We start from the raw sequence: 27656 nt of genomic DNA, 5'->3' as shown, positions 1-27656 counted from the left end.
TCATCGGTCTATTTTGACCTTAAGGGGGGTATACAATTGTTTTTAACCAAATGTGGGGTACGAAAGCAAAGATCCCGTTTAACACTTTACGAAGTCATTGTTAGTATATACATTAATTGTGAAACCCCGGGAGTGTAGGAACTGTAAAGGTATCGCCTTCTCAGAAACTACCCAATCGAAAATAATTATTATAATAATAATCGTTGGCGCGGCAATCCAATTGGATCAGGGGCTTCAAGTGTGATAGGGCATTTCAACTGGGACCTTCCGTGTGACAGCATAGCGCTCTAACCACTGAGCCATCCGAACACAACCAACCGAAAAGTCCGAAAAAAAAACACTTCCACACCGGTATCTGCCTAATTTTGGGAAAGTGAGTGGAAACCCCCCTTTCGCAAGTTTGGTGAAAATCCCACCATTGTTTTTTGTGTAAATTTGTATAAATTTACTGTAACTTAAAACACCGAATATCAATATTACACTAAAGTGAGCAGCCTAACATGCCAAATGCATAAACACAGTAAGTTACGTACAAATGGAACAGTTCTAAATTCAAATGTTCCTGCAGAAAAATACACGAAATTTTTGATACCTGAAGCCTCGAGCTTCCGAACAGGTGTTAAACACGTTGTATAGCGGAACCTTCGTGATTTTATCCAGGAGCCATGGTAGCTTTCAAAAATGGAACCGAGAACAAATGATCACTTTCCAGCCACTGCATTATCGCCCCTTTTGCATCATATGCCATCTTTGGAAAATACTAAACTAGATCTTTTATTTGATACCCACACTGACTATCTTCGGTGAAAAAATTACGCCCCCTTTCGGATGTATGGGGAGCTCACCCTTAAACTTAACGTAGAACATTATTAACTACTACATATGTTTCTGTCTCGTTTAAAGAAATTACTCAAGCGTTTGATCTTGGACCGCGCTTTGTTTGAGCAAGTCCAGTGCATTGGCCTATCCAGCATAAAAAAGTACTCCGCCGAATGAAGGAGAGAAGTGATTTCCCGCTTAGGTAGGAAAAAGCAGGTATTCTGGGGACATTGTTCCAGTCCAGAAGAAAAAGATCGACTAACGTTTAATCTTCTGTAGCTTTTTCTCAGTTCTCACTGTATTAAATATTATCAAAACCTAGGTAGCGTAGGTATATTGATATCTAAGTATCGGATTCGAAAGCCAGGACCCCAGTTAAGGCCAATTACTTGGAAATAAGGACATACCATTTGGATGATCTAGTCATCAATAGCGAAATCCGCTTTCCTTTCCAAAGTCGCAGTTTGCTAAAGCCACTAATTCCTAATATTAAAAAAGGTGAGAGAAACATCTTTTTTAAATAATTGTTTTATTCAGAAAATGCAGTATTGATCAGATTTCGCGGAATCTTTGCCAGTTTATTAATTCGAGCATACAACATCATAATCTTCATCTACAAGATTCGGCTGGATGTTCGCCTTGAACTTTTTGTAAGGACACGGTGCCGAACAATTTGGAATACTGACTTCAGTAGGATTTTCATCGTCGTAAGTTGCAGAATATACCAACTGAAAAATATACTGCGTCAGAATAATGGATGGGGATTACTGGGAAGCGTTTCTAATTACCTTCACTTCATAATCGTTTTCTATTTCTGCATTTCCATGAAGTTCCAAATTGAGTGAGGATCCATAGGCAGGCATGACGGGGATTTGATCCCTAATCCCAAACAAATAAAGCATTCCACCAATAGTGGCGTCGTGAGCTGAATACAATAATATATTCTGATCGGCAGATCCTGTGATCAGGTTGTCAAATCTGTTCGTCATATCCTTAAAAAGAGCCGAACTACGAATTTTCATGTAATACGAAGAGCTCCAACCATCAAAAACAATGGGACTCAGTGATTTCAGATATGGCTCGTAAACAGGTTCAGACCAGGCTGGCAATTCAAGATTGTTGTCTTTCTGAATCGATAGAGTATCTTCAAGATTGAGTAGGATGCTGGACCAGAAAGTGGGCTGTAGAAATGAACATATTTTGAAAGTTGTTTATATATTTGCCATTTTTATACTTACAAGACCCGTGTTCTTCTCTATATGAGCTAGAAACTCCTTGCCCTCCGCTGATTCAAAATCTATGATTTTTTTAAATTCCGGATCATCCAAGGGCGGTCCAGTTCTTATGATCTTCACATATTTGGGACATGACTTTCCAGGTACAGCTAACATCTGATATGAATTTCGGTTAAGCTCAAGTCAGTTGAATAGAAGTTGATAAATGTTACCTCATCCTGGTCCAGCGGTATGACGTTAATCAACTTTGAGGGCCATTCAACTTTGACAAATCCATTTAAGAAGTTTGTAACGCTGTCAACACAACGCTGAACGGAACTACTCAAAACTAAAATTTTATGAAGATCTTAATCTCTGAGCCACAATTTGTTGAAAGAAGGGATGAATACCGTACGGATTTTATCAATCCAGAGGTATGTAGTTGTTCAGCTCCTCTCTGAAAAAGGTATGAATGAAACATCAAATTATGCTAAAAACTTAAATGAACGTTATACCTGTGATAAGGCTTCATATCCACCGGGCCAAGGATAGTCACGGTAAGGATCCAATGGATATGGGACTGCAGGTGCCCGATCTCCATACCGGAAAAGCTAACAAATGAAACTGAAAAATGAACACAACAAAATACAATACAATAATTACCATCGAAACTGCCTTCAATGTAGACTCCCTTTTTCCACATTGTGAAAAATCCGACAAGAACTTGGTGTTTATAGTGTGCACCCCGCTTAGTATCAAAATGCTCAGTAAAATAAGATCTCGAGCCATTCCAGTTTAAATTTTTACTGACTGGCAGGTGGCACAGTTCGTAGTAATATAACTTTATTGGAGGCTGTGGGGAAAGCAGATAATATCTGTCGATTTGATGTGATTCCGCTAATCAGTTAAGCAGCTGCAGAACTAATGAAGTTCCAGACAAAACCCGGTTAATTTATAGTAAAAAGTAATCTAGCTTCCATCATAAATCAACTGTCTTGCTCTGATACAATTACAGAAGCATTAATACATGCATGCAATTGGGTATAATAATGTAATTATAAGATTATCAAATTAGTATGTATTGGCATAAAGTTATGTACCTGATTGTACACGGAGGAGGGATGGATACCTTTGGTCTCAATAGCTATGGTCCAGCGCAGCATCTCAGGACAATTGTGCTGATGCAGATTACTCGCTGAATCAGTTACCACCACACCTGATAGTTACAGATCAAAAGCTAAGAACTAACACTATTAGAAGAACATTGAGGTCGATATGTTCATCATGCTGTGCATGCTCAATGGGTTACTTCCAAAGGCACTTATCACGCGACATCATCGTCCACGGCGCAATAACGGGTATCCGGTCTAGACCTATCTTAGTAAGGAACTCCGGACGCGCCGGTCTTGCGTCGAGGTTCACCAATTCGACATACCTGACCTACGCTATCGCGCCATCTAAGGCAGAGTCTGCCTCGTCTTCTTTTTCTACCATAGATATTGCCCTTATAGGCTTTCCGGGCTGGATCATCTTCATCCATACGGATTAGATGCACCGCAACCTGTTGAGCCGGATTCTATCCACAGCCAGACGGTTGTGGTATCGGTCATAGATTTCGTCGTTATGCAGGCTACGGAATCGTCCATCTCATGTAGGGGACCAAAAATACTTTGGAAGATTTTTCTCTCGAACGCGGCCAAGAGTTCGCAATTTTTCTTGCTACGAACCCAAGTGTGCGAGGAATACATAAGAACTCGCAAGATCATCGTCTTGTATAGTAAGAGCTTTGACCCTATGATGAGACGTTTCGAACGGAACAGGCTGATGGTTGTTAACGCGGAATTTCATAGTCATAGTTGTTATCGGTTGTGATTTTCCACCTTGAACAGGAGAAACTTGCAACGGTCTCAAAGTTGCAGTCTGCCTGTCTCCCAGCCTGCTCGATGTAGGTGAAAGTAGGCTGTACATCTTTTTCTTGCTCTTTAAACAATACCAATAACGCCTGCATAGGCCAGCAGTTTGGTGGACTTGAAAAGGATGGTGCTCTTGCATTGACATCGGTATCGCGATTCACTTTTCTCAGGGCAAGGTTAAAGAGGACGCATGGTAGGGCATCCCCTTGTCTTAGACCGTTGTTGATATTGAATGGTCATTATCATTACTCGAAAGTGATCTCCTCCTGCCTTTATCTGGCATCGCACATTGGTCAGGTTTAGCCTAGTCTTATTAATTTCGTTGGGATAACGAATTCTCTTAATTCTCGCTGAAAAGATGGTGCAGCTGATGTCCTTATTCCAACAGTTTTTCCATCGCTTGCCGCACAGAGAATCTGATTTGTTGCTGATTTATCTGGAGTGAAGCCTCTTTGGTATGGGCCAATGATGTTATCTGGCCTGATACCTCTATAATTGCTGCATTGTCCAATATCCCTTTTTGTGTATGGAGGAGATAATGCCCTGTTGCCAGTCGCCAGGCATTGATCTGCTCTCCCAAACCTTGAGTATCTATTGATGAACCACTTCATATTTAAGCAACTTGGTGTAATTGTATCCGATCCTGGCGAATTATGGTTTTCAAGCCGATGAATTGCAGGGACTGTTTCTCCATGCCTGGTGGTAGAAGCATTTGTCCGTCGATTTCAGTTGGCGGGATCTCCAACTCGCCGATATTTTAGTTATTGAGCAGCTCATCAAAATACTCAATCTATCGCTCCAATATGCACATTCTGTCGGGATTTAATTACCCTCTCTCTAAGAAGCACAACGTGCAGGACCTAGTAGATATAAGACCGATTGCTTGCTTGGCAACTCTCTACAAGTTCAGAACATCTGGTAGGTTCTGCATGGCACTGGGGTCGCCTTGGGTACTGAATGTTCCTAAAAGGCATGGTTTTTTAATCAAATAAGCTGTACGTACTAGGTGGGAGATGACAAAATTGGTGCATTTTGAAGACTTCCAGCTGTATATATGCAGGTACTGTTGACCATCTTAGAAGTCAATTGCTCCAAGTTGACATCTTCACCTGTGATATTGCGAATGTTTAGGCGAATGTTAAATCCAAGTTACTCGCAAAGGACATCCCGAGCCTCATTTAACCTATGCTGTCCGAATTCCTGCGTTGCGTGGAACTGCATATGAAGTGGCATCTCTTTGGAAGAGAACATAATAAGCACACTCGCATCCCTTCACTAATATATGTTTCGGAATATTGTGGAAGGAAAACAATCTGGAAAGGGTCCAGCTGTGTCTTGTCCCGTGACATCTGGGGCAGGGGCGTAATTGACGTTTTACCCCAACATCACTGTCAAGTCGGTTCGTTAAGTGCTTACTTTTGCATCAAAAACAGGCGAGTCCCTTGCATATGACTGTTTTTGAGCAAGTTACGGACACTTAACTTCGAAGAACGACCTTATGATCCCCTGAGTTTGGTGAAGTCGAATTAGGATATATGATAGCCGAAGACAATGCACGGTAAACACGTGAGTTTTCTCCTATATCCTTTCACCGATGTCCATCTGTGTTCATAGAAAGCTAATAATCAAAGAGTATGGAAAGTACGATCAGTGCAGAAGATGCGGTTCTGCGTTTGAAATGCTTGACCAGCTAATAGCTGCCTGCAATGGAATGGCACCGGATCAATACACGGACACGCATAATAGGTATTATTGGCGGGTAAAATGGGAAGAAAAAGGTGTACTATGAAACACTGACTCGGGAAATCAAAGAAAGTTGGCATTTTAACAGGGCGATTGTCGTTTCCGTAATCTTTTCAACTACAGGTTTTGTTAGAAAATCCTAGATGTCCTTGCCTTCCAGAGCGAGGGCTAAGGGAGATAGAACTGATGGGGCTTTGTATTCGGGCTTGCATCCGTTGCTGACTATTGCGGGCCACTCACTTGCACACGGTGCGCTAGTGCAATTTCAATGAACAAAACAAATTATAATATGTATATACGACTGCTTATATACGAGTACATATTATAATTTGTTGCTGTTGTTGCACCCCGATTTATCAGGTGCCGCTGGAATCTGAGTTCGGGACAGCACCTTCTTTAGGGTTCTTCCCTAAGGACGAGGGCTTCGCTTTTTTTCAATGTCTATCTAACATCGAAAGAAACGATTCCGAATTTTTGATGTATGGTTGCTACTTGGAGGACGCTTTCTTGGGTACGGAGGGGCAGTTTGGGGATAACCTGGATGCCAAGGCTCCGGAATGCTGCATGCTTCAACGAACGGTAGATTCTCAAAATGGCGACGAGAACAGAATGGCGACTCTGGTGGTAACCTAAGAAATCGGGGCTTTGCAGAAATTATGTTCACTTAATGCCGAATAAATTATAAAGGCACTCTTCCCTACACACTCGAACCGGTAGGTGGCAACCGCGTGAGTGCACCGAAGATTGCCTGCTTTTCTTCGTGGCGCTGATAATGAAAGGAAAAGTAGAGAATGAACTGCCATTTGCATACCGACCACTTTGTATCCTTGCTGTATGCGAAAGGAAAGTGCTCCAAAAGCCCACCATTGCTGACATGTGTTGCCAGTGATTTATTTACTCGGCTCGGCTGCGTAGTAGTACATGCTCTTTTAATGAAGATGCAGGTGAAGCACATAGCCGCCTATCTAGACGGGTGGTACTGGTGGGAGGATTAGTGTTAGAAATGCCTTTAAATACGTAAGATGCAATGGCATTCTAGGCATATTCGACCATTCGTTCCACGTGTGGGGCTATTTCTAGCGAATATTGGGAGATTATCTGAGAAACCATTCAAAGCCCCCCTCCCCGCTACATTCCCGAGCCTGGCTTGCAAGCGCGCGAACCTTCACGGTCAATATCGGCAAATTTTTAGGTTTTCGGGATAGATTTCTCTCTTGCGTGTCTCCAACCATTCAGAATGGCCATTTGGTCGTCGTCAATTCATACAAATCCTAATATTTTATGCTTTTCTTCCTTTCTTTATCTTTAAGGAAAGATGATATCCTCCATTCTACCACTCCAGGTCTTCCAACAAAGTCGGTATGAAAGACGTTATCGATAACAAGAAGAATGGTGATTTCAATTCCACACTGCTTCCACAATGATTCGAAAGATGTGGGGCGTAAACCAGCCTGCTCTTTATCGATGAAGCTTTCGAGGATATCGATATCGGAATTAATTTTCCAATTTTCTTAACCCTAAATAAGGTTCTTTCCTCAGTTGGTTGAACCGCACTCCCGCAAAATTGATCATACAACCAGATTATCTTGACATTTTATGGCTTCTTAGAAAAGTGTTCCTCACTTGCTATGTTTCCATCACGTGCCCTAAACTGCGTATACACCCAACTTCGCTCATAGCAGAAATGTTACATCCACAACACGCCGTTTGACTAAAATTTCGTTGCAGATGAAGTGCGGTCGATCAAGCTGTTCGTCTTCAAAAACATCAGTCAAGAATATATATTAGATATTGAAGGCTTCCTTGACGTTATTATAAGCCTTTCTGATCTTATATTGAAACTTCCTCCTCCTTGACTATGTCGCCTTTCGTCAGCATAAAATTTGATGATTGCATTTATTACTCCCCTAATTCTGCATTTGAGCTTTTTCGGAATTATTTCGCTTCTATTTTTGCATTTTCGCCGGACTCCTCATTCTCTTCTTGCCTTTTTTATTCCTATTCTTATTCCCGCCATTCTAGAGTTTCTCAACGATATTATTGATATCAACGGCTGTTGTCACTCTGATGGGTTTCATAACCTCGTAAAAAAAATTTAAACAGCGCTCTTCCCTTCATCTTTTGTTCATTTTTAACATGGAGTTATTGAAGATTCTGTTCCAGATAAATGGAAACAGGCATGTAGCCGCAAAGACGTTTTGCTATTTGTTCAAAATTTGCGACAAATATGGTATGTCACGGCTGCCTCGCCCCCCCCGGGCGAAAAAACAGCACGGATTTCGAAGGAGGTGTTCCATTGTAAATAAACTCATGAAGTTTATAAATTTTCTGAATTCCTGAATGAAAGCAAAAACGTGAACACAATTACACTAATTTCTGCAATTCTAGGAAAACGGACAACGCTCAGTGAACTTTTTGGTAGCAAAGTGAAGCTCCCTAGGCGATATATATACATCGCTTAAAATGCAACTTAGAGCTTTTGGGTGGCAGTGGAGTTCCCTCCCTCCTCCCATTTACCAACAAAGAAACAACAATAGCACAGAACAGTTTCAACTTGATCTTAGTGTTGAGATAACCGCATTTCCAGATTTTGGACAGGGCAGCGAAAGCGGATTTTGCGCTTTTAATGCGTCGGGCAACATCCAGTTCGGTGCTACCGGCCCCAGAAACCACGCTTCCTGAATATACAAATTGATTGACCCTTTCGACGCTTTACCCACTAATGCTGATAAGGAGGGTGTGTTGACCCGTCAGACTGAGAGCTTTGCTTTTGTTGGTGTTTATCAGTCCAAGTTTACTTGCCTGTCTTTTCAAATCTAAAGCCATTTGGCCAAGGTCCATGACCCGTTGGGAGAGCAAACAGATGACATCAGCGTGGTGGATGATCGTCCATGTCCTCCAGATGGTGCAGCATGAAAAACGTTACTGATAGCAAGAAGAAATAATGTCGGTGATAAGATGCGACTCTGGCGGAATGCATTTTGGTCTTCAAAATTCTCCGAGATTTTACCATTTTGCGCTATCATATGTCGCTTTGATAATAATTTTTCCGGAATCGCCGATCCGGGTACACTACCTCTTCAAGCTATCGAAAACTTTCTTCTATCGGTCGATAGAACTTTAAACCGCTTCTATTTATTGACCGCCGGAAGACCTACGACTATGTGTGACTGGTGTAACGGAACTCCAACACATAGTGCTTCTCTAACAGGTTAACAGGGTTCTCAGCTCTTTATGTTTATAGCTCGGCCTTCTCGTTTCCCCATTCATTGAGGCCTTGTGACGTCTTTTTGGTTGTACTGCTGGACGACAGCTAGAAATACGAAGATAGCGTGCATTAAATTTCGCAGGCCACAGTCAATGCCAATGTGGCCTTGATCCAAATCAGCTATCTCCTGTATATCCCTTGATATGTAGCACTACACAGTTGAGGTACTACAAATAAGGATTGCTTTGGAGAAAAGTAAACAAAGGGGATGTTATATCAAAGCGCAATAACGGAAAATTGCGGTTGCTAATGTTTAATTGAATTACATTACATTTTCATTCAAACGAACTGAGGAGCGTCGTGGAAAAGTCCACGAGAAGGCTTCAGCCAAGCAAATTCGATAAGACTTTGATAGAGGAAGTCTTATCGAATTTTATCTTAAGAGCCGTATTTTGTAGACTTTGGTCAACTGCCTACATTAAAAATAATTCCCCAACTAGGTTTTGCAAGCTCTGCAAATGAGGATAGGAGCTGAGAAGCCAGAGTCTTAAGTAACTAAAACCGACTACTTGAAAATAAGCAGAAACCATTTGAATGATGCAATAATGAAATCCTGCTTTCTTCCCAAAGTAGGCCAGAGAACGGAAGGATAATGTCGCAGAAGAGAAAGCAATACTTGCCAATACTTGTTAAATTCTTATTCTCTTGTTACACATTCTTATCTAGCTTAAACCACTCAGTCTTAATATTAACGAACATTATATGAAGAATAGAATCAAATTTTTCATAAAATTGTTTTATTCCGGAAAGATATACAAGGCTAGTGTATAATATATGCACTTGAAAAGAGAGTAAGCCGCCCCCGAAATACGTGTATTTACATGAATTACTGAGAACTGTCATTTTATTCACTCATACAACTTCCTCCTTGTGAGCAGAGCGCTGATCAGATTCCGTGCAGTTTCCATTAATAGGGAATCTTTGTAGTTCATTACTTCGAGCATACAACATCATAATCTTCATCTACAAGATTCGGCTGAATGTTTGCCTTGAGCTTTTTGTAAGGACACGGTGCCGAACAATTTGGAATATTGACTTCAGTAGGATTTTCATCGTTGTAAGTTGCAAAATATACCAACTGAAAAATATACTGCGTCAGAATAATGGACGGGGATTACTGGGAAGCGTTTCTAATTACCTTCACTTCATAATCGTTTTCTATTTCTGCATTTTCATGAAGTTCCAAATTGAGTGAGGATCCATAGGCAGGCATGACGGGGATTTGATCCCTAATCCCAAACAAATAAAGCATTCCACCAATAGTGGCGTCGTGAGCTGAATACAATAATATATTCTGATCGGCAGATCCTGTGATCAGGTTGTCAAATCTGTTCGTCATATCCTTAAAAAGAGCCGAACTACGAATTTTCATGTAATACGAAGAGCTCCAACCATCAAAAACAATGGGACTCAGTGATTTCAGATATGGCTCGTAAACAGGTTCAGACCAGGCTGGCAATTCAAGATTGTTGTCTTTCTGAATCGATAGAGTATCTTCAAGATTGAGTAGGATGCTGGACCAGAAAGTGGGCTGTAGAAATGAACATATTTTGAAAGTTGTTTATATATTTGCCATTTTTATACTTACAAGACCCGTGTTCTTCTCTAAATAAGCCAGAAACTCTTTGCCTTCTGGTGATTCAAAATCTATGACTTTTTTGAATGCCGGATCATCCAAGGGCGGTCCAGTTATTATGATCTTTACATATTTGGGACATGACTTTCCAGGTACAGCTAACATCTGATATGAATTTCGGTTAAGCTCAAGTCAGTTGAATAGAAGTTGATAAATGTTACCTCATCCTGGTCCAGCGGTATGACGTTAATCAACTTTGAGGGCCATTCAACTTTGACAAATCCATTTAAGAAGTTTGTAACGCTGTCAACACAACGCTGAACGGAACTACTCAAGACTAAAATTTTATCGAGATCGATTGTGTTCGTAGTCTTGGAGTCGCAATTTGTTGAAAGAAGGGATGAATATCGAGCAGATTTTATCAATCCAGAGGTATGTAGTTGTTCAGCACCTCTCTAAAAGGACATGAGTGAAATATATTGAATGTATTTCGAAATGAAAACATTTTAATGATTTAAGTATAATTCGTACCTCTGACAGAGCTTCATAACCGCCGGGCCAAGGATAGTCACGGTAAGGATCCAATGGATATGGGACTGCAGGTGCCCGATCTCCATGCCGGAAAAGCTAATAAATCAAATTGAGAAATGAACACAACAAGACATAACACAATAAATACCATTGAAACAGCCTTCAATGTAGAGTCCCTTTTTCCACATTGTGAATTGCCCGACAAGGACCTTGCGCTAATACTATCCACTCCACTTAGTATCAAAATACCGAGTAAAATAAGATTTGGAGTAGCAAAAATAGTCCAACCCATTTTACTTAAGTACTTCAATTGCTTGGTGAATGGTAAAGTATAGCAAAATTAAACTTGACGGGAGGTAATGAGAAAATTAGATAATATGTTTCCACTAATCAATAGAACTGTTGAAAAACCAATGAGGTTCTGTACCCAATACCGCCAATTTATAGCAAAACGTAATCTAAGTTCCCTCATATGGAATTTCGTATAATAACAGAGATTATCAGATTAGTATGTATTATCGTAAAATTATTTAGATATTTCCGATATCGATGATTTCGAGCACACTCATCGGTCTGCAAAAGAGTTCCTCCTTGTTTTTATTACTCCTGATTAAAATAAACATAATACACTGGATCCAAAATATATAAAAAAATATATATGCCACATACTTTTCATACAATGGATTTTTTTGCTAAAATGAATTTTTGATTAAAAATTATAATCGAAGGGTGGTTGCACCCGTAATGTTTACAAAAAATCAGACAAAATTTTAATTCTTTCCAAAATATGCAAATCATCAAAATAATCTAAGGTTTCGAACAATAATAACGTCGTTCTGTGTAGTTTTCCTTCGTATTTTCCACTGAAATTTGGCGAACAAATCGAATGACAATGCCAGCAAGTTTTCATTCCAGTACTTTTCCATTATAGTAACTCTTTATGTGAAATATGGTGTCCCCCTCTGCATCTAAGCGCGAGTCGAAAAAATGACTTTATTCAGTTTATTGTTTTCTGAGCTTTATCAGCAGAAATGAATTTTTGGGTGGTGTTCTAGGCAGTACATTTTAAAAATAACATCCATAGTTACTTGGGAGTTTACATGGGTGTTTATACTTCAGTTATTGCTCTGCAAACATTTGACACTTTTAAACTTCCTTTTGCCCGAAACTCGCCCACCTCCATGACTGAAATCTTGACACGTAATTCCTAACATTCATAAGAATGGTATGACGACGGCAATGTTTCCGTGGGTCCGTATCACTAAATTGCGTCGAGTACTAAAAGAAATCTGTTCCATACATTTCTAGATGTATAAATACTTTGCCGGGAAATGACTTTAACGTCAGAACTTCATGTCAATATTTGAGCCATCTGCCATCAAGTATATATTTGTCCTATCATCAAAGAGCATCCGAGTTAGCCGAAGTCCGAAATCCGAAAACCTAAACCGTGAAGGTTCCCCACAAATAATGCAGCTCCCCTGAAATGTGCCCCCAATTGCATGTCTATGTGCAAGCCAGGCTTGGGAATGTGGCCGTGGTCCTTTGGACACCTCACTCTCCCAGGTTAATATCAATCTTACTCCGTGTCCGTATCATAACCTGAACTGCAAGGAGGAATATGGCGCGAAGTTGAGACGCATTGGGTAAATAAAAAAGTCGGAATACCGGAAGCTGGGTGCTTCGGGTATGAAAGATTTTGTTTGCTTCTTCTTTAAGTATACTTGAGTGTAGAACTATCCCAGTTGTACGTAGCCCGTTATGTATATGCATTTAACATGTCAGAATTAGAACTTCAGGTTGTAAATTTACATGGTAAAGACAATTTTGAGCTACTGTAACTTTGTTACTAATAGTATGATTTTGATCAGATTTGGGGATAATATGCTTCATATTATACTTTATATTACTACCAAGTTCTATAACTCTGGGATAAATCTAAGGGGGGTTTTACTTAATTTTCCCAAAAATATTCTAATATACTGTTATCAACTCAATTTGAACAGATATCGATATGGAGAGTATTTTGAGGACTGGGCACCATATAGGGGCAGCTTTGTGTCGCCCATGTTGCGAATCCTGCCGCGCCATGAATTTTTTCAGATTTTTCGGTTGAGTAGTTTCTGAGAATGGGTCCGTTAAAGAAATCATCACTTTCCACCCCTCCCACTCCCTGCTTTTCTACCAAATCTCAAAACTAAGAGCGGGTTTGAAAAGCACTAACCGAGAACTTTCATTTGATACCCCACATGACTACATTCAGTGAAAAAAAATTTTGCACCCCGCTTTTACTTGTATGGGGACCACCCTCACCCCCAAAACCATAAAAAGAAATTTATTTCATTTCATTACAAACTTATTTTTCCACCGGGAATATAATTAAGACTGACTTATCTTCTAATTGTCAACTTAAAGGTAAGTTCTGATCCCGTGTCCAGTCCACGTGAGTGCAGAGTCAGTAGCGTCTAGATGTGTGCATGTTAATTGGAGCGATGTCGATGGCAGGTAACTGGATCGCACGAGTTAGTCCCCACGGAGAATTGCAAGATTGGGAATTTGGATTTGAGAATTGCAAGGTTGGAAATTTTATATTTCATACTTTGGTTGTAACTTCCCCTCTTAACTTGGACGTCCTCGTCTAACTAGAAGAAAGGGATGCTGTAGATGCTTCCTTGGGGATACCTTCTATCTGACGCTTCTGGATACTGTTCGTTACGGGTCCTTACTGCAGGTAAGTTTGATTCTGCGGATGTCGTATCTGGTATTCGTGCTTTGGCACCTGTGTTTTTGGTAAACATGCTAATGAATTTGGTTATTGTTACGTCCGTAAGGATGACTGCGAAGATTGCATAGTTGTTCCGTTGGTTGGTCCTTTTCTCTGTTTCAATCAATTTGATTTGTCGAGTATTATTGACATGCAGTTCCTTTAGCATTTCCAGCGATAGTATGTCCTCAAGATCGTCCTTGCCTGTCTGGAACAGTGGAGGTATTATGTGAAGGTTGACGGTTTCCGCAGCTACATATTCCTGGTTGTTAATTCTGATGGAGGTATTGCGATATTTTATGAGGAAAGTTCCTTTCAGGTATCGTGGTGATCCGTTGATGTTTATTTCTCCCTTGAAATCATTTAGGAGTACGATGCCTGCCGATAATTCTTCCACTGGAGGTATATGCTGCACGTTGGTCTTATTGCAGATCGATGGTTTGCCTTGCAATTTCCGTGGTATGCACGTATTCTCAACTAAATTTACTATATCGGTACTTTTACATATAAAGAGATTATTAAAAGATTTACATCTGTTTTCCATTCCAAAGTACATTTCATCCTGCCTCAAAATATATTTAGAATTTACTTTGGTTGTGAAGTTTTTCTTTTTTGTGGGTTTCAATAGGAATTCCTCATAAGCTGGATCAGAAGTGATTGATACATTTATAATATAGAAGATCTGACTGAGATTCTGGCCGAGTTTTACGTTTGCAAATGCTAATACGTCTTCGATATTGGTGTATGGAATATGATTTTGGTGGAAGTTATTAATTATTGATTTCATTTCTGATTTGGAAAGAACGTTTAAATTCACCATATCTGACTTTGTCAGTTCAATAGATTCTACAATTCTAATTTTATATTGTGTGCTAAGTGCTAGTTCTCAAATACTTTATCCTTCTTTATGGTATTCAGGGTTTCATTAGTTACATTCGTAATTTGGTTTAAGCGTTCATTATGTATTCTATTGATGAACACTTGTTTATTATCATTTTCTACAATTTCATCAAGTTTTCCGGTTATTAACGTCTAGTCATCATGGTCGGGGTTACTCGCTATCTATTTTATAGCCGAACCTAGGAAGTTCAAGGAACGTTTTGTTCTACTTATTTTGAGGTTGTCGAGCAAATTCTGAATTTGTGAGAGTTCATGTACCAGGAGTGGGTAGAATGGATTTACTCCTGGGATGTGGTGATTTACGAGGGATGAAGTTTCGGAAGCAACTTTTGTATATTGGTCCAGTTGGAAGATGTGTATGAGTTTTAAGGTTCCTTTTTCAATTTTTGCCGCTCCAGTTTTTACCAAGACGAGTTGGGAGTTACTATAGTCTATTATCTGTATTTCCGAGATGGTAGTCTCAGGGCCCTGTAAGAGATTCAATTCCGAATATCACTTTTGTGAATCGATCTACCTGTTTGGGTGTAACTAATGTAGGCTTATCTTCTTTGACAGTTTCTATTTTATACCGCGGAGTGAGTTTAGAACCATGTCGTATGTTTACTTTAACATAAATTGTTTGTCCTATTTCGTAGTTCTTAAAAGGGTTCCGACTTTTATTATGGAAATCTATATCCCTTGTTTGTGTCTTCTTCAGCTTATCGATGTTATCCTTCCGAGATCTTTCTAATTGTTCCGGGTCCGTGGAGATGATCCTACCGTAAAACACTTCTATAGGTTTCTTTCCTGAGGTAGAGTGAAAGCTACAGTTGCACTCTTAGACAGATCGTTTGAGTAGCTCACTGAATGTTCTCTGAATGCCATCTTTTTAGGCACCTCATAATTTCTGCGAGCGTGCGGTGGAAGACCTCAATTTGGCCATTCACCTCGCTCTTGTATGCTGGTGTCGTGTAGACCTCGATGCTTAGTTGATCTTGCATCATGAAAAGGATAGAAGCTGAGTTGAGAGAGGGCTGGCCATCTATCACCACACTTCGGGGCACCCCGAAGAAGAAAAGAAGCTCTCGCAGGTGTAATCTTACTTCTTCGATTGCTCTGGAATTGAGTGATCTGGCTTTGGCAAATTTTGAAAATTTGTCTATGGCTGTTAATATGTAATGTCTTTCTGTATGGAAGATGTCTGTGTGCAAGATGTGACCCGGGAATTCAGGAATAGTAGTCGGTTTAAGGATGGGATTACTGGGGTGGCGCTCGTATTTATTTTCCTTGCAGATGGAGCACTGTTTAACGATTTGTTTGATTTTTGAGTTCATTTTTGGAAAATAATACCCTTCAAGGATCTGAAGTCTGTTTTCTTTCGCGTTCCTGTGCGCTCTCTTATGGGTGGTTAGTATCAAGTTTTCTTGTTCTACTTCGTTTCTAACGTTCTGGACTTCTTTTTGTGTAAACCTAATTTTGTAGTAGATTTCTTGGATTAAGCCCATGACACTTTCTTCTGTTTTTATTCCATTAATCAGATTCGAATTCAGATACCGTTTGAAAATTCCGATCAACTTTCATGGGTATATGAAGGTTCTGTGAAGACATGTTTCCAGTAATTTGGGAACGATTTCTCGAATTGGTATCCGGTTTCCCTGCCGATTTTAAGGAAAATTTGATTGCTAAACACATTGATAGGAATGTTCACAGAGGAAGTTAGGTTCTGCGAAGAGGTATCGTCGCTAGGGGACTCAGTCGTCATACTATTGATGTAAGCAGTCTGCGGAAGTCTTGGCAATGCATCGGCAACGATATTTGATTTTCTCGGTTTATATATGATCTCGTGATTGCACTCTTCGAGTATAGTTTCCTACCTTTTCATTTTTATATTGGAATTCTTATTGCTGAGCGCGTAAGTCAAGAGTTAGTGGTCAGTATAAATTCTCACTTTTCGCGCACCGTACAAGAAATTCCTTAAAGATTTAAGGGCCCATATAATCGCCAGTAATTCCTTCTCATTAGCTGCGTAGTTGCGTATTTTGACGCGTCTGTGGTCAGTTCGAAGCCTTTGTCGAATTTCGGGAATGCTAGCATTACATCTTGTGACACTAGAGAGCTCTTGATCCTGTCAAAGGTATCTAGCGCTTCTTTACTCAGCCGAATTTTGGTCATGGCCGACATGTTTTTGGAAATTCTGCCCCCTTCCCTTCTTAGAAACGAAGTAAGGGGTTTAGCCAGTTTGGCATAATCGAGCACGAGCAGCCGGTAATATCCTGATAGGCCCAAAAACGACCGAAGTTCCCTAAGAGTTGTTGGTAGGGGGTAGTTCAATATGGCCTGAACCTTCTGTGAGTTCGTTCTAATACCGTGTTCTGAAATGATAAACCCAAGGAATTCTACTGAAGTTTGCTTTTTCGAGGGTACTGAAGACCAGATCGAGGTTCTTCAAGTGGATTTCTTCGTCCGTACCATAGATAACTATATCATCAATATAAACTAAGCATCTAGTTCCGATGTGGTCTTTCAGAATATCATCTAGTGCACGCTGGAATGTGGCGGGGGCATTCATAAGTCCGAAAAGGAGGCGAGTAAACTCGTACTTCTCATTGTTCACGGAGAATGCCGTTTTCTCCATATCAGATATTTTCAATTGAATCGTTTTTAAGATCTATGACCGCGAAGAATTTATTTTGGCCGAGATAGCTAGGATTTCGTTGATTTCCGGAATCGGGTAACGATCGGCGAAGGTGACGGAGTTTAGTTTTCGGTAATCTATTACCAGTCTATACTTCTTCTCACCTGGCGCTTCCAACTTCTTGGGAACCACCCAAATAGGTGCGTTATATGGTGATTTAGATGGTCTTATGATCCCATCATCAAGAAGTTTCCGTATTTCCTGATCGACGAATGGTTTGAGGGACATAGGATATGGATAGGATTACGAGTATACCGAGGAATCATGGGTTGTACGGATCTCACCCTTGACTGCTGTCGCGAATGTTAGCTTTTCGTCCGGTTCACAGAATAAGCTAGTATGCCTTGTCAATACTGAAAGCAGTTTTTGGGTTTTTGTGTGGCAAATGGTCGGTTAGAATTCTAATGTTATTCACGGCCTGAGACGAATGTTGTTTTATGGGAATGCAGAAATTATTGAGGAAGGCAAAATAATTTTTGACCGTGTAAATCGTTGCGCTTAATTGTTTCAGGCTATCGTTTCCTAAAATTCCATGGAATAATTTCAGGTTAGGTAATATCAAAAACTTCAGGCTAGGTGCAGAGGGCCCAAAGAGGTTGACGATTGAATGGTGCGTTATCTTTATGTTACCGCCTACGGAATTCGCGAAAAATGGACTATTGTTAGGGATATGAGTTTTTACGCATCCTGGTTGGATATAATTCTTGTTCGATCCTGTATCGAGAAGGAATTTCAGTAATTTTCCGCTCTTCATCCGATACTCGAAGTAGGGGGACGACGAGTTGGTTAACCCAGAAAATGGACGTCCTGATAGTCAGGATTTGCGGCATTCGACATATCTGAATATTCGTCGAGTTCCCGAGCATCAGTCTGAGGATCAGTCCTGGGCTCATCTGTTCCCATATAATCGATGAGCGTTTGTTCGTATTCGAGATCCGCTCCATTCATGGTTAGGTTGTAATCCTTAACGTGTTGATCTTTGCTCGAGCTATGCATATGGAACGTGCGCTGCATCTTGTAAGGATGTTGCTCCTGCATGGGGTTAGGGCGTTTAAAGACGGTGGTCTGTTGCGGTCTATTTAAATAGTCGATACTTTGTGACCTAATGGAATGATCTACACTCATTGGCACAGGTTTTGGTTGTGGTTTGGTTGGCAGTTGGTTTCGAGGAGGCTGGAAGGGATAGGGTTTAGGCTGGAAAATGAAGTTTTGCCTCGGTTTAGGTTGAGGTTGAAATGGGTGGCGTTGGCTTTGCATTAATTCTGGGAAGAATGTTCGCTGTGGCGCGCCATTTATTTCACGAAACGCGGATCCGCTGCTTACGTCTGTATTGCAGATTTATGCATACACGGTCACTGAATTAAGTGGAGCAATCAGTTTAAGTATTTAGACCTTAGATTTGACCACTATTTAACTTACAAATATCATATCACCCAAATTTTAAATACAATTAACAATTTAATTATAGTTCCATAATAAAGTTCTGATTCAAGCAAAGAAAATAAGCTGCTAATTGTTAAAATTATCTTTTAACCAGTATTATTGTATGGAGCTACAATTCTTTCATCTTGAGCAAACTCTCACATTTATAAACTACAACTTGCCGAAAATATAGTTCTAAAAGTGGTATCAAATCGTTCCAAATTCTTTAGCATGAATGCACTGCAATCCTTAGCCAAAAAATTAGGCAAATTAACAAAAAAAAATTTGTGATGAATTATCTCTTGCAAACAATCCTAAACTTTGAATCAATTAAGTTCCCTTCAGATCAGTTAGGAATTCTTAAGTAGGTTAAGGTAGAATAAGTTTTAATTTTAGATGTAAGTTTAAGAGGTTTCTATTTGCCTTTTTTTCTGGAAAAGATCCATATGTACATAAAGAAACAAAATTAAAATCATGCGAGTATGCTACCAGGGTGGTCTGAAAATGTTCCGACCTCAACGTGAAGATGACAGCATTCGTCAACACTAGCTAGGGAATGTGGTTGCGCATTTTTTGACAGATACCAAAATTTCAGCCATTTTGGACGCGCAGTAATTTTTGGACAACCGCCGTTTTTGTGACAATGGAAAAAATCGGGTATTGAGTTGTCATTGTATTCTTTTTAAAAGGCAATATGCCTACCCAAATCAAAGATGAGTCGTACGCTATGTGCGGGGACCATGCATCATCATTTTACCACCATGAAATTTTGGGCGGCTGAATTCAAATGTATAAGTTTGGGAAACGATGAAGGTTCGGGACGTCTAAAAAATGCAACTACTGACGATAACGCTAAAGTTCACCAAAGAGATAGCAGAGGCTATGCATATGTCAAAAGAACGTGTTTTTCACAAATTGAAACAAAATTTAGGCGTGAGAAAGCTGTCCACCCCTTGGTTACCGTGTTTGCTCACGTTAGACCAAAAACGTGTTCCAATGAACATTTCCAACGCTCTGTTGACGAAGTGTAGGCGCAATAAATCCGAGTTTTGGAGAAGATTAATTACTGTACATGAAACTTGGATACACAATTATACGCTCGAAATAAAAATACAGTTAAAACAGTGGACTGCGAAGGGGGAATCGGCTCCAAAAAAAGCAAAAAGTGTTTGTTTGGCTGGGAAAGTGATGGCGACTATTTTTTGGGATAGTCATGAAGTTATCTTGATGGATTATCTTCAAATAGGGCAATACTCGGCAAGATAAAGCAGAAATTGCCACATTTCAAGAAAAAAAATTCTGTTTCACTAAGAGTCGCTCATTTCTGGGCAGGTTACCGCCATTGCCAGAACTCGGCGATTTAAATATCTGGAGGGGCGGATTACTGCCATTGTCAGAACTCAGCGATTTAAATATCTCGAGTCAATGCTATCTGCCAATGGAGAGCTGCGCAATGAAATTGTTTCACACATTAACGACACCTGGATGAAGTGGCATTCCCCAACTGGTGTTCTTTGTGATCGAAGTATCAGCGCACGTCCCAAATCTAAAATTTACTGCAATATCGTCCGTCTGCCGCTCTCTATAGTTCTGAGTGTTGGCGACTATAAAGGACAATGAACGGCGTCTTGCGGTAATGGGGACGAAGATGTTACATTACACTGGTAGTGTGACACGTTTTGATCACGTCTGAAGTGAGAATATCCGCGATCGATATGGGTTTGCACCGATCGTGGAAAAACTGCGAGAGAGGCGTTTTCGATGGTGTGGTCACGTAATTCACGCTAACGAGAATTCAACAACCAGTATTGGTCAGAACATCGAAGTCAATGGTAAGCAACCAAAAAGCCGGCCAAAACAATGGTCGCATGATCCACTGGATGGGGATTTGAAGGTCTCGCGATTACATCCTGATCAGGCATTTGATAAAATAAAATGACGAAACCGATCACGACGAGCTGACCCCGCTTGTGAACTGAAGGCTGAAGAAAAAGAAGAAGATATGAGGAGCGATCAGCCTGACAGTTCCGTGTCACATAGTTAAAAATTCTATTGGCCTCTACTTTTTAGAAAGTAATTTAAATAAATCATTTGATGGAAAGCACTGTATTGAAATAGTAATTTTTTCGGATTTTTAGGTTGGGTAGTTTCCGAAAATGAGTCCTGGCTCACTTCAAGTGCATACATTTGCAATTAACGCCAAAACTAATATCAGTTTCGGAAAGTGCAAATCGGGGCCTTTCATTTGATACCCTACACAACTATATCCGATGAAAAAAATTTTTGAATCCCCCCTTTGCATGTATGGTGAGCCCCCCTTTAAACTCCACCTAAATTTATGCCACTCGCTGTATGCGTGGGATTTCATTGTTCCTATTTGTCCACCAAATTTCGTTCGGATCGGTTTAGCCGTTTTACAGAAAAGTGCGTGTGACAGACAGACAGACAGACATTGAATCGATTTTAATAAGGTTTTGTTTTATACGAAACCTTAAAAATATGCTTGACTATGCAATTCCGCACGCGTTCAAATTTGTTAACAAAATTGATTCTGCTTTAAGTAGTAACGCCCGTAAGGAGTGCCCAAAATAGTAAAAACATGCATTCATAAATGCATACCGCGTTTCAGGAGTTATGCAATGTCTAAGCTCCAATTAATGGATAATTTCCTCACCTACCGAGTGGCTTTTAATAAGCCGTTCTGTTCCGCTGGTATAGATTTTGCGAAGGGAAAATGGTCCACCGGTCACGGGTCGAAAACCACTAAGGCGTATGTAGCAGATTTATTTGTTTGACAACCAAGGCGATGCAGCTAGAATTTGTATGTGATCTTCCTGCTGCTGCATGGGTTGCAATTATTAAGTGTTTTTTTTTGTACCGAAGAGGAAAATGCAAGCACATATATAGTGACTACCGCAATAACTTTGTCGCAGCTGGAAAGGAGTTACAAATGATTTACGAAGCTATTGAAAACGAAGCGAAAGCATATTTAGACAACGAAGGCATCATCTGGCATCATATTTCCGCCAGCAGTCCACATTTGGGCGGGTTTTGGAAAGCAGGTGTAAAGTTGGTGAAACGATACTTGATAAAAACACTCGACGAAATGCTTCTCAACGTGGAAGAAGTTTATACTGTTCTAGCACAAGAGGCTTTCAATAGCCATCCTTCGGCACCTCTGAGAGCGGATATAAACGATAAAGAAGCTTTAATACCAGATCACTTCCTCACCGGATGTTCATGATTTCGGAATCTATTCCCGATAAGTTATCAACCTTGAAGTGAAGGCAGCTTACGGAGAAATTACCATTTCAGTTTTCGGATCGATGGCACACGGAGTACCTTACTAGGTTACAAGAGGGAACTAAATGTGTGAAACTGCAGAAAAATGCCGGGCAACAAATCCTAGTAAAAAATGACCTATTGTGAAATTATGCCTCTTGCCCATTGAAACCGAAACTCTAGATTACAGTCAATCAAGTGAGAAGCAACAATTGATCACCGCGATAAGTAGCGAAGACGGGAATGTCATGAGAAAACGGTAAGTAACCAATACCAACTTCCAACATGCTGACCTGTTGTATGCCAATGGAAGTGATCGACCCCGCTCATGCATGATAGTCTCAAAAGACTTCCAGGCCAATTTGGTTAACGACCTATGTGATGGCGACACCACATTCGCTAAACTAACCATAAAAAAGTCAACAGGGAGATAAAGAGATACTATGGTGCTCTGTATATTTCCCCTATTACGCAGAAGACGTTCCCAGTTGAATATACATCAGCTATCCAATATACCAAAAGTAGAGGCATAGGGGTAATAGCAGGATGTGATGTCAACGCTCACCACATATGCTGGGGAAGTTCCAACTTCAATACAAGAGGATCAAGACTACTAGAGTATCTAATAGGAACCAATTTGTAGATCCTTAATTTGAGTATTGAACCCACTTTCTTTAACGTGGTCGGGCAAGAGGTGACATCCACAGACATCACGGCTCTGGCCGGAGAGTGGAGAGTAACAAACGATATCACACTCTCAAATCACAGACGCATTGATTTGGTAATGAGCATGGATCCACCTCCACCCAGGCCATTTCGGAATCCGCGAAAGACAGATTGGGCGGCACGTAAAATAGAATTGAATGCTCGAGTCACGATCCCTGGGAACTCATCAAATGCATTGCTGGAATTGGGAAGACAACTCAGATGATCACAACTAGCATGAGAGAAGCTTTCGAAGAAAACTGTCCACTTGAGATTTCAAAGAAGGGTAAAACACCATGGTGGAACTCGGATTTGGCAAAACAGAGGAGATTGACAAGGATGCTCTTCAATCGCGCTCTGAAGTGTGATTTAGCCGCTAGCTGGAATCGCTATAAAGAAGCACAGAAGGTTCTTAGGAAGAGCATAAGATCGGCTAAACGGTCATCATGGAGACGCTTTTGCGAAGAGACTAACTCTCTTGAGCAAACCTCCAAACTGGAGCGGATTCTGGTTAAAGAACGTAGCCAGGAGCTGGGTTATTCACGTTTACAGAACGGGGGTACACAGAAGTTGACGAAAAAACGGCAAATCATTTGCTTGAAGTGCACTTCCCAGGCAGCATCCAAAATCTAATTACGGGGCAGACAGGTGCATACAGCCCTCAACCGGGAGACTGGAATCTCGCAAGCAAAGCGGTATCACTGGAGCGAGTAAAATGGGCATTTAACTCGTTCCATAGATACAAGTCTGCAGGTTCACTCCATGAACTCGCGCAAAAATTGAAAAGGCGATGTCTGAAAAAGAATCTGCCTTAGGCACATTCATGGACATTGAAAGTGCCTTCAATTGTGCCTCATTCGCGGCAATTTGTGATGCGGCAAGGGAGCATGGAATCGAACCGCTGTTAATCGGTTGGATTCTTCAGATGCTGAAGTGGACTGGATAGTTAATTCCATATGGAATCCAATGAGATACCCTGCTGTGGCTTCTGGAGGACAAAAAAGTCTTCGCGCAAGCATTTGCGGAGGACCTAGCCGTAATAATTACCGGCAAGTTTTCTGGACCCAGTATGTAACCGTTTGAATGCAACTCTGCATGAAATCCACTGTTGGTGCCTCTGCTTTGGAGTCCCGGTGAGGCTAGGAAGACTGGAATAGTTATGTTCACTAGGAACGTCAGGTGTGGCAGCTATATGCTACCCACAGGAACGGAAATCCAGCTGGTACAAACAGTCAAGTATTTAGGAGTACATTTCGACTCCGAGTTAAAGTGGAAGCACCATATCCAGGAACAATATCAGAAATAATACAGACTGATCTGGTGCTGCAGGAATGCAATAGGTAAGACCTGGGGACTTTCCCCAAAACGGATACACTAGATGTATACATCCATAATAAAACCCATTTTGGTGTATGCATGCATGGTCTTATCGCCGAGACTGAACTTTGCGAACAGCAGGAAGCTGTTAATACAGATTCACAGGCTTGACTGCCTAAGTATTTCTGAAGCAATGAGTACTACGCGGACTGCGGTACTTGAAACTATCCGAAATCTGCCCCCATTCACTTGGAGGTGAAACGGAAAGCAGCCAATGTCGCATTTAGACTCGATACGATCGGAGCGTGGAAAGGAGGCCATTCATACAGCCATGCGTCTATCTGGGAATTCCTTGACAAACATCCGGTACCCCTGATGCCGGCCGATTATATGGTTTTCAGATTCGTCTTTGAAAAGACATACGTTGTCCTAATCACCAAAAGACAAGAATGTTCGAAAAATGAGTCTTTTCAGATAACAGATTTAATAATGTTCACTGGCGGGTTAGTTATGGAGGGCGGATTGGGCGCAGGGGTGTTCTCGGGGAATCCGATTATGGAACCCTCGAAAAAAGTACGACCACATTCCGGGCGGAGATATGTGCCATTTCATTGGCAGCAAAAGAATGTCTGCAACAAAAATGGAGGGGTCGCACCATTCGAATCTGTTTCGACAGTCAGGCGGCATTATCAGCACTAAACAGCAACGACATATCAAGCCAGTTGGTGTGGAATTGTCATCGGGTGCTGCTGAAACTTGGTCGACTGAGCTAAACATTCCTGATGCGGGTGCCGGGGCACTCAAACATCGTTGGTTATGAGGAGGCTGCCAGACTGGCTCGCCGACGGTTGGGATCCACAATGTTGGCGGCAGAACCGGCTTTTGGAATCCGGCCATCCACTGTCAAGTCTACTCTAAAGGGTGAAATTGAATGGATTCACGCAGCCGAGTGGAAAAATTTTAAATCTTGCCAGCAGGCGAAAGTCATTGTGGAAGAACCTGGGCACTTTTGTTGTCCCTTAAGAAGTGAGACATGAAAACCCTGCGGCTTAAAGTACCATATAGAAAAGATTGGGGTAGTGGTTTCGGCCATGTGCAGCCAATGTTAGGAAGAGGAGACGGCCCTGCACTTTTTATGCAGCTGTTCGGCTTTCTTATATTTCAGACGAAGACACCTTGGTAAGGTTTTCTTAAATGAAGAATCTGCACACTGGAAAATGTTCTCAGATTCGCTAAAGCCTGCGATCGCCATAGGCGGATTGAATAGGTGATTTATGGAGATAGTACAATGGACCTAACAATGGCCTGTGTGCTCCGAGCTGCGACTCCCCCCCCAGTAAACTAAACTAACCAGTACCAATTTAGGGATTACTTCATGGTCAGCACTGATGTTAAGTCTTTTGAAATCTGCATGACCTCGCTGTCAACAGCGTAATCCAACTATCCAGTGAAATTTATATAGAACATATCATATCAGTAAAGGTTTTTTGTAACTCCATCTACGAATTCCATACTCCGTCGTTGAAGAAGACAAGGCACGAACTACGAACGTAAACGAGAATATGCTGGAATTATGCACCAGAGGGGGATGGTGAACGAAGAGATACAATGCAAAGCTCTAAATCAGCATCTATAATCACTAACGGATGATATACACCGTGAAGCTCAATCCATTCAATTTCTTAAAACCCGACTACGACGAGGACTGTTAGGAAATCTCTTAAGATCTTTGGAGTAAACGACGAAGTTTATCACGGAATCGATACTCTATCCGACAACCAGGCCGACAGTGCATCGTTGACAACTGTCACACTTTCTCTCTCAATTAAAAATGGAACTTTAGTATGATTCCTACTTCCAGATCTTTCAGCTTTGCATCTGGTATTAAGTATTCTCCCAGATGCCTCGACCTACTTTGCACAAGTGCCGGACATTGTCCCAGGACGTGTATAGAGGTTTCGTCACACTCCTCACAAAACCTGCAGGCAGTGTCCATAGATATCCCTAGCTTCCCTAGGTGATAGTTCAGCCGACAGCGACCAGTGACAATTCCCACTATGATTCGGAGGTTATTTTTGGTGAGGTTTAAGCAATCTTTTATACGCATGGGTTCGTATACCCCAATAAGCACCCTCGACTGGTTCATCCCTGGTAGGCTCGCCCAGTATAGTTCCCTCAACGGTTTCTCTTCATTTCTTAGAGTCATAGCCATGAAACCGTTTCTGATTCCACAGAAGAGTTCTAGCTCGTGTAAAGGCGTCCCTGCTCCCTTCCTGGCTAGTTCGTCCGCTGCCTTGTTGCCTTCCAACCCAGCATGGCCTGGAACCCAAAGTACCTTGTTGGACGAGCCTGAGTGGAAAAGATACTTATTATTATGGGAAATCAAATCTCACAACGGTGGTGGTGTGGACATGATTTCAGTCGACATAATCGCAGAAGAATTGTGAATGTATCATATAAGACATATAGATGTATATGCATACGCTAAAATGTCACATGGGCCACACCTCTAAGCAAAGGACCTACTAAGACAGCCGACCCAATTAGTGAGCACAACTGAGCAAACAATTCAGCAAAAACAGTAACCCTAGAAATCTTCATTGGTTTTTTGAAATTTTCTAAAAATATTTAGAGAATCCTCTTCTATGAAGTATCTTTGTCTATTGCTGGATACAACACTTGACTGGAAACGAAATATAGAATAGCGGATCAAGAGATTACTATGCTTGCAAAACTATTTTCAATGGAAAATGAATGCGTAGACACAGTACGTTCCATCAGCATTTGCGGATCTGCTGTGCGGTGACCTGAGTTCAAAAGAGACTGCAATGCGGCGAAGATCGACTAAGTACCAAAAGTACAGTGAATATTTCATTTTATCTTGTCGCTCCTGACTACGGAATCCACATGTTGGACAGCTAATTCATATAAGTCAGTAAAGCCACAAATCAAACAATTGGAAGAAACTTCAACTGTCTACACCACAACAAGAGTCTCTGAAAAAATTTCTATTTAGGGATGTGAAAGAATGGTTGAGTCTTGGAAGGTTTTCATACTATGTTCTTCACTGATGGATCCAAAGTCAGCTACGAGGTGGGAACGATAGCCATTCCAATATGCATGTTTTTTGTGAGTCATCTAGCCTCTTGTCTCATCCTAGCATTTTTCAGGCAATTCTGGTAGCAATCTGAGAAGCATGCCTATTGGTCAAACACCAACCAACCCTTCACTGAAATATAGCAATGAATATAGCCATCAAAGCTGTTACAGAAGCATCAGAGTCCACTACCCGCTGATATTTTACGATTTTGCTCAGTCATCGGTCAGCTATAAATTAGCAAGCCGATAAGCACTACGGGGTTTATCATGTCAAAATATAAGTCTCGTGCAAGTCAAAATCCCCTTGAATACCATAAGGAGTGGAATTTTCTTTCATTTTCTTATTGACGCCAACGTGAGGTGACTAGGATTGACTCTAGCAAGGGCCAGACAACGGACCCTAGACTCTAGACTGAAAATTCATCGACG

At 41.0% G+C, this 27656-nt stretch overlaps 3 protein-coding genes across 3 annotated transcripts; all 3 read right to left on the bottom strand.

The window, feature by feature from the left end:
• Positions 1–1357: 1357 nt before the first annotated feature.
• LOC119651258 (lysosomal acid phosphatase-like) lies at positions 1358–2395 on the bottom strand. Its single transcript, XM_038054752.1, has 4 exons — positions 2267–2395; positions 2058–2210; positions 1608–2000; positions 1358–1547 (listed from the first exon to the last, which is right to left on the bottom strand). Exons 2-4 carry the CDS (start codon positions 2208–2210, stop codon positions 1401–1403), a joined length of 693 nt encoding a protein of 230 aa, XP_037910680.1. The 5' UTR covers positions 2267–2395; the 3' UTR covers positions 1358–1400.
• Positions 2383–2826, bottom strand: LOC119651257 (lysosomal acid phosphatase-like). Its single transcript, XM_038054751.1, has 3 exons — positions 2697–2826; positions 2549–2644; positions 2383–2490 (listed from the first exon to the last, which is right to left on the bottom strand). Exons 1-3 carry the CDS (start codon positions 2820–2822, stop codon positions 2383–2385), a joined length of 330 nt encoding a protein of 109 aa, XP_037910679.1. The 5' UTR covers positions 2823–2826.
• A 6870-nt stretch (positions 2827–9696) lies between these two features.
• Positions 9697–11464, bottom strand: LOC119651253 (testicular acid phosphatase homolog). Its single transcript, XM_038054744.1, has 6 exons — positions 11213–11464; positions 11065–11160; positions 10755–10988; positions 10546–10698; positions 10096–10488; positions 9697–10035 (listed from the first exon to the last, which is right to left on the bottom strand). The coding sequence occupies exons 1-6, from the start codon at positions 11354–11356 to the stop codon at positions 9889–9891; spliced, it is 1167 nt and encodes a 388-aa protein (XP_037910672.1). The 5' UTR covers positions 11357–11464; the 3' UTR covers positions 9697–9888.
• Positions 11465–27656: the final 16192 nt, after the last annotated feature.

Source organism: Hermetia illucens, chromosome 3 (genome assembly GCF_905115235.1).
Source record: "Hermetia illucens chromosome 3, iHerIll2.2.curated.20191125, whole genome shotgun sequence".
NCBI lineage: Eukaryota > Metazoa > Arthropoda > Insecta > Diptera > Stratiomyidae > Hermetia > Hermetia illucens.
This window is presented reverse-complemented; position numbering and strand designations above follow the sequence as displayed.

Bases quoted from the DNA above. Each gene is read 5' to 3' on its own strand.
- LOC119651257 (XM_038054751.1), bottom strand. From the start codon at position 2,822: ATGGCTCGAGATCTTATTTTACTGAGCATTTTGATACTAAGCGGGGTG. The intron at 2,645-2,696 runs GTAATTATTGTA...TTCATTTGTTAG, and splicing joins CATTGAAGGCAGTTTCGATG to CTTTTCCGGTATGGAGATCG. The intron at 2,491-2,548 runs GTATAACGTTCA...TACCTTTTTCAG, and splicing joins GATATGAAGCCTTATCACAG to AGAGGAGCTGAACAACTACA.
- LOC119651258 (XM_038054752.1), bottom strand. From the start codon at position 2,210: ATGTTAGCTGTACCTGGAAAGTCATGTCCCAAATATGTGAAGATCATA. The intron at 2,001-2,057 runs GTAAGTATAAAA...TCATTTCTACAG, and splicing joins TAGAGAAGAACACGGGTCTT to CCCACTTTCTGGTCCAGCAT. The intron at 1,548-1,607 runs GTAATTAGAAAC...TATATTTTTCAG, and splicing joins AAAACGATTATGAAGTGAAG to TTGGTATATTCTGCAACTTA.
- LOC119651253 (XM_038054744.1), bottom strand. From the start codon at position 11,356: ATGGGTTGGACTATTTTTGCTACTCCAAATCTTATTTTACTCGGTATT. The intron at 10,989-11,064 runs GTACGAATTATA...ATGTCCTTTTAG, and splicing joins GTTATGAAGCTCTGTCAGAG to AGAGGTGCTGAACAACTACA. The intron at 10,699-10,754 runs GTAACATTTATC...AATTCATATCAG, and splicing joins TACCGCTGGACCAGGATGAG to ATGTTAGCTGTACCTGGAAA.